This window comes from Sinohyriopsis cumingii, chromosome 5 (assembly GCF_028554795.1).
Source record: "Sinohyriopsis cumingii isolate HCF-2022 chromosome 5, ASM2855479v2, whole genome shotgun sequence".
NCBI classification, from domain to species: Eukaryota; Metazoa; Mollusca; class Bivalvia; order Unionida; family Unionidae; genus Sinohyriopsis; species Sinohyriopsis cumingii.
The window spans coordinates 13,605,491-13,618,351 of record NC_142965.1 but is presented as its reverse complement, the minus strand read 5'-3'; the positions used below and the strand labels follow the sequence as shown (position 1 = coordinate 13,618,351).

At 38.0% G+C, this 12,861-nt stretch overlaps 1 protein-coding gene across 1 annotated transcript; it reads right to left on the bottom strand.

The window, feature by feature from the left end:
* Window positions 1-2,953: 2,953 nt before the first annotated feature.
* On the bottom strand, window positions 2,954-10,519 carry LOC149798656 (uncharacterized). The gene is made up of 3 exons (XM_089957499.1): window positions 10,093-10,519; window positions 3,843-3,955; window positions 2,954-3,222 (listed from the first exon to the last, which is right to left on the bottom strand). Exons 1-3 carry the CDS (start codon window positions 10,458-10,460, stop codon window positions 3,185-3,187), a joined length of 519 nt encoding a protein of 172 aa, XP_089813625.1. The 5' UTR covers window positions 10,461-10,519; the 3' UTR covers window positions 2,954-3,184.
* Between the last annotated feature and the right edge of the window lie 2,342 nt (window positions 10,520-12,861).

Genomic DNA, 12,861 nt, shown 5'->3' with positions numbered 1-12,861 from the left:
CCACACCGAAGGCCATACTATTAGTTCACTTGGCAATATGGTAACGTCAGCTGAAAAGCATAATCATCCATTAAAAGAGCATTATGATATGAACATTAGGTATTTAGGACATATAGATTTTTCTTTTCCAAATGGAGTCCAAGTAATTATTGCCCAATCCAGGTATAATTTTGTACACAAGTAAAGAACAAAATAAGATAAATCTTCATTTATTTGCAATTGACAATACACTTCTTAATGAATATACACTTTTGCATTTATTTTGTATCACTTGAATAAACAATATTTCTTTCAGTTCATTTTAAACTTTTATTTTATATCACTTGAGTAAACAATATCTCTTTCGTTTCATTTAACACTTAGAAACAGGTTCTTCCAGTTACAATAATCAACTCTGGAAACAATAAACAAACTGGAACTTTTGACCTAATTATATTACATTTACTAGGGTTAAAACAATAAATTCCTTAACATAATAAATTAACAGTTCCAGTTAATCAAACACAAAATCACCTTTTATACAGGGTGTGAACTGTTAATATTTACAGGATAAAGCTTATAGTTTCCAAATTGATTGAAGCTTACATGTTGCAGTTGCTGGCACATATCTATTTCCAGCATGGTTTGCATACATTCCACCTTTAATAATTTTGTTACTTCCCTACCCCACCCCATTCAGTAACAAGTATCAAAAATCAGGCTCATTCTAAGGCAAAGTCTGTAACTTGTGTACCACAGTCATCAGAGAGACAAAGATGCAAAACTTTATGATGCCTGTCAAAGGAAGAAAACAGTTTGTTGTTTACCCAAGTTTTGAACCAGTTAACTTGAATTCTCAGACCATCAATTGCTACAGCCCCACTAATTACAATTGTTAGGGAATAATGAGAACTCACCTTCAGTTATCTGTGTATATATATAATTTTAATAACCAAGAATACCGGATGTCTGGGAACATTATAGCATTCAATGGTAACGTCAGAACTGAGATGAGAGAATTAAACAAGCATAGTACATGACATAATATATCCATAAACTATTGACTGGGAAAAATACTACAGAACACCATTTCTGCTGGCAGTAAGATGTTGAACCTATATGTCATAAATATCAGGTTGGACATCTAGGACCAGTAATATTCATAATGGGCAGTACCCACCCCCCACCCCCCCAAGTGAGAAGGGCCTGATTTGTAATCTAAGCCACCCAACCTATCACAGCCTTTATAGTACTTGAAACAAATATTGAGTAATAGTAAAACAAACTCTGAAAGTTATTAAAACCAATTTGTTATATTTCCATAACTCTGCATAGTTAACTGTGCAAGCAGACTTAAACATATCAGTGTATGACAGTTAAATTGAGCTATAGCATCGATTAACGGAAGCTACGAATTCATCAACAAGCAGTGAACAATCATCTTCACAATAAATGTCAAACATTAGCATCCATAAGCTGTCAATGCAAGTTGTTACACTGGATATATAATCATCCATTTATTTCAAACAAGCTGTGAAAAACGAACCTCACGTCCGCTATATGTACGCTGGCCATTGCAAAGGATGCTTTAATAGATTAATGTTTATCGTCGTGTCTTGACAACCATTTTGCGCGCGCACACCGGAAAGTCATGCTATATATTTGTTACTTGTGAACGTATTCGTGGGCAGTACGCTATATATTGTTCCCGTGGCCGTATTCACGGGCAGAATGCTATATGTTTGTTCTTCGTGAACGTATTTTTGGGCAGTTACTTTGTCATCTTCAACCTAAAGGTCAAAACTGCCCATGAAATATATATATCTGCCCACGAACCGAAAACATGAATAGGACTATAACATAAGTGTATATACTTATTTTCAACATATACATAATTACTATGTAAGAAATACAACCTATGTATATGTATTTTGATTTGAAATGTAAACTATATCATGTCCTTCCCGTAAACCCACTTTCGGGATGACTGCCCACAACGCACCTAAAACGTGTATATATATATATATATATATATATATATATAAGAGAGGCAGAGCACCAGATATATATATGTACACAAATATATAGACTGGTTGACTGGCAGTGAACTATTCAGTAACAGTACACTACCTAACATGAACTCTGGTAACTGCCATTCATTTTGTATAACGCGTATCACACTGCATATAGTATACACTACTATTCAGTTATCGTGAATCGGATCGTCTCCCACACATTCCCGTAAACTAAAAACTGGTCGGCGCAGTTATTACGTATAAAGGGCGAAATTATTTGACCCGAAGTAAGGTGCTTTGCATTAAAAGGAGTGGCTATATTTGCTTACTATAGGATCGTATAGGACAGCGTGGTAGCTCCTACATGTAGTTCTGGATATGAGCTAGTAGTGCGTGATTCTAATTGCAGGTCCGACTGTAACGGCTTAGCGGTATTTCGAAAGCTTGGCTCGGATATGGCGCCTATTAATTAGGGTCTACGCTCTTCGGTGGAAATTATTAGTGGAATGAACAGTGTACATCTGGATCGAACAATGATGACGATCTTGACGGGAAAGCACGAACACTTGAAATCAAGTTTGAGCTTGTCAATGAATTACAACAAACTTCATGCATGACTTAGTATTTGATGCTGAAAATGAAAACTTAATCCCTGACACCGGTTGTATGGTCTCTAGACCAGATTCCTTGCTGTCCACAGCTGCTTTGGTGCACATTGTTAACGCCCAATGCCAGTAATTTCTTTATCACATAGATAGAAACAGACAGACAAGCCCACTAATTGGGACTGATAGAAACAGACAGACAAGCCCAATAACAGGGAAGTGTTTTTGTATTATTCATGGTCAAATTTTATCTTGTTGGGATGATGTCTCCAGGCCTGGACATAATATGAATGATAAAAAGTTAAAGATCCACACCCATTGCAAAAAGGAGAAAGAAAGAAAGAACACGATTCCCTTGGTGCATAAGGTGTTAGAATACTCGATAATTTGAAACTTCCGTGATGTACATAAATGTCAGGTAAAACGACCAAAACTTCAAAACGATATTGCGGTTTATTGTCCATCCATGTCAATGGTGAGATCTGACAGTTGTTTGGACGACGTCTATGCATTATCACTGAGTGGTATGAGTAAATTTTTCCTGTTAATTTTTTATGTTTCTGCTGGCTTCGATTCACCCAAACTTTACAAAAGTATGCACCATTCGTTGTTTTGTCCGTATGCTGAAATATAATCGATAGATTTAAAAAACCTACAGGTTCATTCAACTTATAGATCGTGTTTTTGAATGCTCCGATGGTTTGTCTAGTGACAAGGAGATACTCTATTTTTGTATATAATATACATACGATAATTACAGTGCGAAAAGTGGCCGTTAGTATTTCTTGCATATACATAAAAAATATGATTGGTTTACTATGGTAAAAATATCTCAGACGAAGATTCAGCTTTGTTCACCAACTTCCTACATTTTTTGCTGACTACGTTTTTTTTCTCCATCGAAAGTCTTTAAAATATATTGATTCTTGGTCAACCCATATTGATTCTTTTTTAAAAAGGTTAACTTAGCTTCATACTACAGAAAAACTAATTTAGACTTATATGATTTCAGATTACTGAGTTTGGGGGTTTAAAACGGTTCAGTGTATATCAGAGTGTGAAAAGGCCACAACTGAAATATCAAATGCACTTAATATCAAACCTATGTATGTATGTATGTATGTATGTATGTATGTATGTATGTAAATAAACAAGTTCACCTCAATGACTATTCGTATCACTAGGCACATTAAATTAAAAATTTGATGATGAAAAATGAAATCATAGCAAACGTTATACGAACCTCTGCCGCCATGTCTAGATCTCCAACTGGCAGCTATTTGGTTCAACTTCTGCTCAATAGCTGGATCACCTCTGACTCTGATGCTACGTCCCATGTTTCTTGTAGTAAATTGCCTAAAATAGAAAGGTATATATATATATATATATATATATATATATATATATATATATATATATATATATATATCCTTGAATATGCAATGGTTTATAATCATTATGATTGATCTATACAACCCAGGAAATAAACGTTTACTGAGTAGTGACGGGACATATGCATGTGTTTGTGTGCGTTTGTCTCAAAATACACGGTACACACACACACACACACACACACGAGCGCGCGCGCACCGTTTCTCATTTTAAAGTCATATTAACTAGTTACCTGGCCAAAGTTAATTATACTTGAGAAGTTGAGATGCACTCATTATTTTGACTTGTTCAATAAGCAGTCGGGTGACATAGATCTGGGAGTTTAGCCCATGTTAAAGATTACCCGAAATATCGACAAGTTATTTTGTCAAATGAGATAATAATGTATCATCACTCTGTCTTTAGGATAAGTAAGAAAAAAGAAGTTCCGTATGTTAGTTACTGATCTAAGTCAAAGCCTTCTATCGGCCAGGAAATTTTACTCATATCATAAGCGCGCACTTTCGATCCCGACCGAGATTCGTTTAATCAAAGTAACCACGAAGCCCCCATGCCAGAGGTATGTTATGTGGGGTAGAACAATTTAGCAAAGGTTAGTAACGGCACAAAGCCCATATTATCATACTTTCTGAGTATGGTTCCAAATCCTGAAGCCCCACAAGTGATGTTCTCATGGTGCGGCCCTGTATAACTGTTTCTAGGAACCATCAAACGTGCTTGAAAATTTGCAAACATTTATTCGAATTTCACTGCCTGCATATCAGCTTTTTGTTTTTGGTCGTTGATGCCTAGGTTCCTTAAGTGTGCTCTGAGATGTAAGTGGCTTCCGCCAATACGGTGTCGCACTCAGCCATGCTAATCGTTTCATCCTTAACAGTTATCGAGTACAGCTTGATACTTGTATTGAGATTGCTTTGTACCGCCACGAAAGTTCCAAGTAGACACGTATTCGCGAATGTTAACGTCATTAAGTTATTTTACCAGCACGGCATTCGTCACCGGTTACTTTTACGTTTTGGGTCTTAACGTCATATTAATAACGAATCGCGTCGATTAAGCATTGAACTATGTCTAAAACAATAGGTATCATCTTAGCCCAATCACTGTTACATCTTGACCGAATAACATCTTGACCGATTTTCCTCTGCTTGGTTGAGTCAGTGTCGGTGCAGCATAATCAACGGGGAATGTAACCGGGGTGGATTTGTCGGTGAACACCACTTCATCGTTATATAAACAATCCCTGAGCGATTTCATTCCTAGCTGTGCATTCTGTTACTCGTGCTTATGTGCTAATGCAATTATTCTAAGCTGGCTGCAAGTTGGAATTTGAAAATCAGGGTTGTCACAACTGTCGATTTTTATTGGCCCTTAACTAGATTATCTGTTGAATATTCGATGGTTTGTTGACACGATTTTCACGCAGATATGCATTAACAACTGGAATAAAATCACTGTCTATATTGCGATTCCTGGTCATCATGTAAACATCCGTCGGTGGCTTCCGAAACCTCATGACCGTAGTCAGAATCTGATGATAAATCTAATCTGAAACACAGGCGCAAAAGACAGTCACGTGCCATCCGGATCGTCGAGCTGAATTTCATCACCGGCTAATGGTTGTACTTATATTTGATCTGTAAAATATCTTTTAATCTTATCATCACTTCCTATGCTGCGCATTGCAGATGATATAAAAAGCTGGATATCATTTGTCAATGTGTGTATCACAATCACAATAGCGATGAAATACTCCTACAATGAATACATATGATATATACTGTGTACCGCTAAGATGCGACAGTTATGTCTTTGTCTGCTCCCTCGGAGTGTGATATTCACACAGTAACTAATATTTCGTTGGTCAGCCCCCATGCTGCAGCTTGCGTGGTAGTGAGGAGGACCCAGTGTCTTTGCACCTCCATTATTGTTTATTCTCAGCCTTGCTCCATCAGTGTACTTATTGATACATTCCACCGACACTTCAACTTCTTGATTTAGTCAGTTTCATTGGTTTCGGCCAGGTTCTTTGCCACGGCGCCTCGCAACTTTAAAACAACAATCTGAATGAACACGTTACATGTTTGAAGTTTTCTAATTTGATCTTCAAGAATTACAGGGTAGTCCGAGTCTACGTCAAAAACGACCCGGCTGGTAAACGCAGCGAAATCGTCTTGGGTAGAAAATCTGGTCAGATCCACATCGCAGATTGCACGTTCGTAAATGTCAATAGGAATTTCGTATAATATTAAACGTACTTTCTAAGCATTAATGTAAAGTCAACATGCACGCGGAAAAACGCTGAGATGTATGCAGATGTGGCCATCCAGTCGCGTTTGCAAGGTCAGTAATGAATAAGACAGTTGTCGTCGTCGAGTTTCAAAGCTATCACACAACTGTTCAAAAATGTTTACTGGAGGTGCAATCCGTCACGATCAAAATATAAAAATATGATTGAGTGTCATCGTGTATGTTACCCAATGACTCCTTGGACATGCTGTCAAATCCAAGTAAACAAGCCCGCTTTCCTACTTTTCTTTGGTTAAACTGCTTAAGTTGTGTTTGGGTCAAGCACACGAAGACGTGTTCTGAGAAAGCTTAAATGAGATCATGAAATCGTTTCGCATTTTGCTCTTATTTTCACAAGCTGCATTTGGATAGGGCAAACTTCGCGAATAGACATTATTACTTAAAAAACTAACATGTTCCATTACTATGTCCTGAGTTTTCTATAGACGCATCAAGGACCCTCATTCAGCCTCCAGTGCGCTCCAGTAATTGAACTCATCGAAGACGATCACAACAAAGCATCTGTAACAGCTGGCGGGCTCCGCAAGCATGCGTTCATCAAGGTAGATACTGACAAAGGACTACTGAAACAATTATAGGCGTAACAATGAAAAGTAATATAATGGGAACATCCTTCCAAATTCGTGCTAGGAAATATGTAGACTTGTGTTACTATTTTGATGCTGGTACATGTAAGACCACATATTGTGATGTGCACGTGCGACGTGATTGTCTATGAAGTTAAGCAAAATTTCTGCAGAGGGCTTATGATGGCCGTTTCTGAAGTGCTGAATTTTGAATTTCAGTGAACTTTAAACTTGACTGCATTGAGCATTAAAATTTTATCGCATTTAAGCTAGAAAAGTCATTGTGAAGGCTCACTTCGACCTTTCTTTGTCATCTCCCCCCATGTTAGTGTAAACATCAAAGGGGCAGTATTCCAACGTCATGTTGTATGCTCCCGCGGAAAAATCAACTAACATTTCAGATACCTTCTCAACCCTTCTCTGTCGATAAGCAAACGAGATTTTCAGAGGAAAAGTCTCTAAAGGTTCGCTATTGAATGCTATGCGAACTCTGATAATAAACACGCAGCAACGCTAATGCAATTGCGAATATGCAACTTTCCCCGTGGAAATTGGTGTAGACGAAATGACATAAAATTCGGGTTCTGTTGATGAGATTGTAAATATTGCAGTATTGCTCAGAGCCGTGTTTGCAGCATTGATTTAACGTAAAACATCAATGTCTTCAGCGCGCAAAACCTTTCCGGGTACATGAGATCGTTGGCGAAGAACATGTGACAAATCGATGCGGTCTTATCAATGACTTCTGATGCGTAATTGTTCGGGGTAAAACACGGCTTTGTTGTTTTTGGATTTGGGGTGTTACAGAAAGTCTTTGTTTTTGTTGCTCATATGCATGTTAAATGTCCGATAATTTCTTCTTCTCTTATCATGAAACAAATGTTTTGCGTCTGGATGCAGGTTTTACTACTTTCTTGGGAAGTGCATTTATAGGTGATTCTTTCAGCATACCAGTGGCGGAATAGGTAAATCTTCGTATATGGGCACAAATTTCCTTCTCAACAGGTATAACTGCATGTTTCTGTCTTTGATCTTGAGCTCGTGAATGTTTTACAGTGGAAACATTCTTCCAACAGTGTTTTGGTTCTATTAATTCCTTAATCTTTCGCAGATTCAAGTACTCTCTTCTTAAGCAAATTAAACAGCGTACAAGGGTTTGTTTAAACCCAGCAATCTCCATGTATAACAACTTGGTCCGTATATCATTCAAGGTTTGTTGACCACGTAGATTTTCCATTCAGCTATTGTTTCAGAAGCAGTCTTTCATGATTTTCAACGATCCATTGAAGACCTCATTAAAGTTGAACGGATATGTTATCAGCATTACTTGGTACACTAGTGGTGGTGGTCGTGAACCATACACAGACGCCTCTCTGACGTCTATATAGAGATCATGGGTTTCTATGTGAAATCTCTCCATCCGCGATGGTAACTGCTCAACGGCTCGGGCCATCCCGAGAACAGGCCAAGTTCTTCTTACGTTCATATCATCATCTCGATGGTTTTCTTAACTTGCTTCACCTCTTCCACAGTTTCACGTAGGGGCTTGATCAGTTGTGCATACGCTTGTTCGAAACGTATTGCGAGGTCTTCCCGTGCAGTATATAGTAACTACAACATATCATTGACACGTTTGCGGCCTGCCATAATATTGGGTTTCAGTTTCTGATGTTCGGGGTAACTTTCGTTGTCGGTTCTCATAATCTGCACTGAAAACACTGGCAGATTTTCACATTATATTTAGCATAGTCATTTAAACCGTCGCATGTGTCACGTTGGTGTTCAGACCAGCGAGATACGTTTGCCCGGAGGCTCTAGTCAAGTCGTACGCGATGAAATTTTACCTATCCAGATTGAACTCCGCAGGCTTATTCCAAAACTCATCCCACGAGAGGTTCACGGTTTACCAGGTCCAATGAACGTTTGCGATACCATGCGCTTTAATGCCACGAAATACCATCAACATTTTACCTAGTCTCTGAACATACTTTAGGTGCGTATATGCATTGTTGTGTTACATAGATCACAAAGATGATTTTGTATCGACTTCGGGAAATTACTTTCGCATGCTCAAGCATTGTCCACACTTGGATCAAGGTTGGCATTAGTGGAAGGTTCATAAATTCTGGACTGAAATAATTGGAGGACGATGACGGGCTCTTTGATGAACTGCGTTATTAAATATATAAGGGACACCTTGAAGTATATACCCTGGTGAAAAACATATCTAGCTCTCTCGGGGACCAATATACAATCACTGCCGGCCTAGAGCATGACTGGATATGCGATTCCATTTTAACCTACCAAAACCGGGAAAAATCACCCATAAATCGTGTCAATGTTGTGTGTTACCCACATGATCTTGCGTTCCATACATCATTTGATATACATGCACGTCAACGTGCTGATATAGATCTCATCCATGATTTGAAAGCAACCAATCTAACACTCCCGAAAGAATTGCCTCATGGGTCATCACAGGCGGCGTACAGTCTAATATTGCATCATGTTCCACCTCTAGTGGACAAGGTCCACTAACTGGAAGTAAATCACACTGATATAATGAAAACAGTCCACGCGGGTATTGGAAAAGCGACACAGACGTTGAAAAAACAGAGTACACTTGAGGAACGATATGATATCAGTAGGCTCAAGAATTATTGATAAATTAGGAAGATTCATGCATAGAGTGGATGACACGAATATTATCAATTATAAAAGTACTAACAAAATCACACGCACGACTGGGAGAGAGAAAGATGAAAAGTGTCTTCCCTTGAATTATTATCTAGTACACGTATGACTGGCAGTTAAATCTAAAGCAATGATACGTTCTCCTGTGGAAAAGTTGAGATGCTTGTATTAATGCATATATCGATGACATTATCATCGGCTTTACAAAGCTGATGCATGTATATGTGCTGCCCAATACATAACGATCGAGAACTTAATTTTATCTTGTACAACTACTGAGGAATCAAATTTTAACCCCCATAATTATCAGTTAAATGTCTTCCTGAACTACGTCAACATCACAGTGTTCAGTTCTTAAAACTGTTTCATTCATGCACGTATGACGATAATATTATTATTATTATTATTATTATTATTATTATTATTATTTCTAATAGCTGTATTGAGCATCGTATCATCACCATACCAGCAACACTATTATATTGGATTTTATCAATAATTAACTTCGATCTGAAATACGCTTGTACTTACCTGTTAAATACCTCTTGATCGAAATTTTTCATTAACACCTTTACAGTGGATATTGCTCCTATTTCCTCAAGTTTCTTCATTAGGTAGAGCCTGCGGTTACCCCTAACGACAAACCAGCTCCCTTGATATTGCATTGCCACTAAATTAGGGACCTGTTCATATCGTCCCATTTTAATTTCCCCATTCAGAAATTGTCTGAATGTCTCTTCCAAGGTGTGACTGTCCTGAAATCGGTTGGATATGCTGTCCTGTGTAAATCGCAGTTGAGATGGTTGCATTTCTGTCTCACCGATTATTCCCCTACCACCCCTTCCACCTTGATATATTTGGTTGTTGGTGCCGTGATCTGTTGATTCTGCGTTGCCCATCTTTAGAAATAACAGAGTCAAGACTTGGTGTTTTCCGCTGAAACATTACATTTCACTTTCAGTATCTCGTCTTCCACGAATTGGGGCATAACATTTACAGAAAAACGTCTGTCTTAATGTTTCACAGTATGCATGGTATTTTCCTGCAAACCTCATGACTTAAATTATTTTTATTTAAATGTGCATTTGATTATAAGACAGATGACCAAATCGTCCTGATATCGTTCACACGTCTTACATAACTGGACGATTTCGTTAAGAGTGCTTAAATAGTATTCAACGCTAGCCGTATCACAATATTAATACCACTTAAATTGTATATATTTAATATAGCCGGATAAAAAATATTTCCGAACATAATTGCATAAACAATATGCTGTTGTTGTTGTTGTTGTTGTAGGGTTTAACGCCATTTTTCAGCACACGATAGGCTATACATTTCGGCCAGTATTAATGGTGGAGGAAGAACACGGGAAAAACCCCGGAAAGAACCACCAACCCACCATAAACAATATGCATAAATCTCATTCATTTTTAAATTTCTATGACACGCTGAAGAGATACAGTTTATAATCGAAGCCTGATCAAAGTTGCACCATAATATAAGAATATAACTCAGGACTGAACAAACTCAGATAATCGGATGTAAGATAACCTCCTTAATATATCGCTTTTTATCCCGATGATATACACCCATACTATTTATCCCGATGATATACACCCATAGCAGTTATGGTATCATGTTATACACCCTACGGGGCCGATTGGTCTAAAGCGTACGCCTTTATCGAACAATCTCATCTCATTTCTGTCCGCGTGTGTTGAGTCTCGGGCTGGGTTTGTGAAGAAAGCTACCATTAGTTTAATTTAATGTTAAAAACGTCCTTATGGTAAAGGGGGGGGGGGGTAGCCGGTCTGGTACAAAGGGAATTTAACATTTTGTGTAACTCAAAGTACGATCAACAACAGTATTTATGACCAATCTTACTTGTGGGGGGGAGGGGGCACCAGACAGATGCACCCCCCCACCACCACCTAGCCAAAGAAGTGGAAATTATTTATGTGATGTTGTTTCCCCCAAAGGTGTGTTGTATGAGTTATTTTTATAAAAATAATTTTGAAATGAAATATTTTTAAATTTAGAAATTTGTTGGGGTATTTCTAAAAAGTCCCTAGTGTATCTATAGGGAAGTTCATCCGAGAATGGTTTCTATCACCTCCTCGGAGTTCCTTCCCTTCTTCGTACAAGTTGACCTTTGCTAGGGGTCGCCCTATGTCCCATGTGTGATATATATGCATGCTATATGGTATGATTGCTATATATGTGTTTATGTTGGGACAACAAATTATTGATCAAATTCCAGTACCCAGTTGTCCTATCTTTCCCATGAGAAATGATCTCAATAGGAGATTTGTGGCAATTTTGAATTTTGGCGAGTCAGCGATGTACTGTTATATAAATTAAAACCCTAGTGATTTATATGTGTGCTATTTTGTGTTCGCTCTCGCTTTTTTATCGTGAGATTAACTGTGCTCGAAGTGGGGTCCATACTATTTTTATTAATTGTACTTCTCCCATCTCGAGCAGGTTATCTTTAATTTATTTAGTTGCCAAAGAACAAAAAAAAACATTTTTTTATATACATGTATATATAGAAAGAAAAGTGACATTTGTGAGGAAGATAATAGAATCCTATAGAAGGGGTTAAAGGCCTGGGGGTATGTAGTATATAGTACGGGAGCTATACTGGTGTTAGTATTTCTAGAGGGATATAAACTTTGCTTCTTTGGTTTGTACGTATTGATGTCACCTATAGGGGTTCTTTTTCCGGACTCTTCGGTGTGCCTGTTCACTTCGCGTAGTGCCATGTGATATAGCCCCACGGCGTCATTATCTCGTACTTCCCCATAGGTGGTCCCTGTCCCCCTTGTTTAAAATCTAGTAATTTTCACAGAAATTTTATATAAAATAATAATGAATTTTGATATGCTACTATTAAATGTCCCAAAAGTTTAAACATTAGCGGGGGGGGGGGGGGGCTATGTCCTTTTTGGGTAACTATCCACTGGGGATAGTATCATTGCCCCTCCCCCACCCCGTTTAAACCCTATCTTCCTATTTCTATTATTTGACCGCATGTCCTCATTGTTATGACAATATAGTCTGTTATCGCGTATAGTGTTCTTTTATTAAAGTTGTCATCTCAGTATAGAATGTTTTGTTTTCTGTAATTATCGTTTTTATTATTTTCTGCTATGACTTTTATTATATTATCCTTGGATTTTTCACATTGTGTCATAGTGTGTATTTTGGTGAAGGGCCTTTTTTTGCACAGTGGACATTTTGGCGGTACTTTGACCATGTGCCGTCGCACTGCAACCTCTCCCGTCAATCATGCAT

Coding starts and splice junctions, on each gene's coding strand:
- LOC149798656 (XM_089957499.1), bottom strand. CDS start 10,460: ATGGGCAACGCAGAATCAACAGATCACGGCACCAACAACCAAATATAT. Junction 3,956..10,092: donor GATCAAGAGGTATTTAACAG/GTAAGTACAAGC, acceptor TTTCTATTTTAG/GCAATTTACTACAAGAAACA. Junction 3,223..3,842: donor ATCTAGACATGGCGGCAGAG/GTTCGTATAACG, acceptor ATTATATTTCAG/CATACGGACAAAACAACGAA.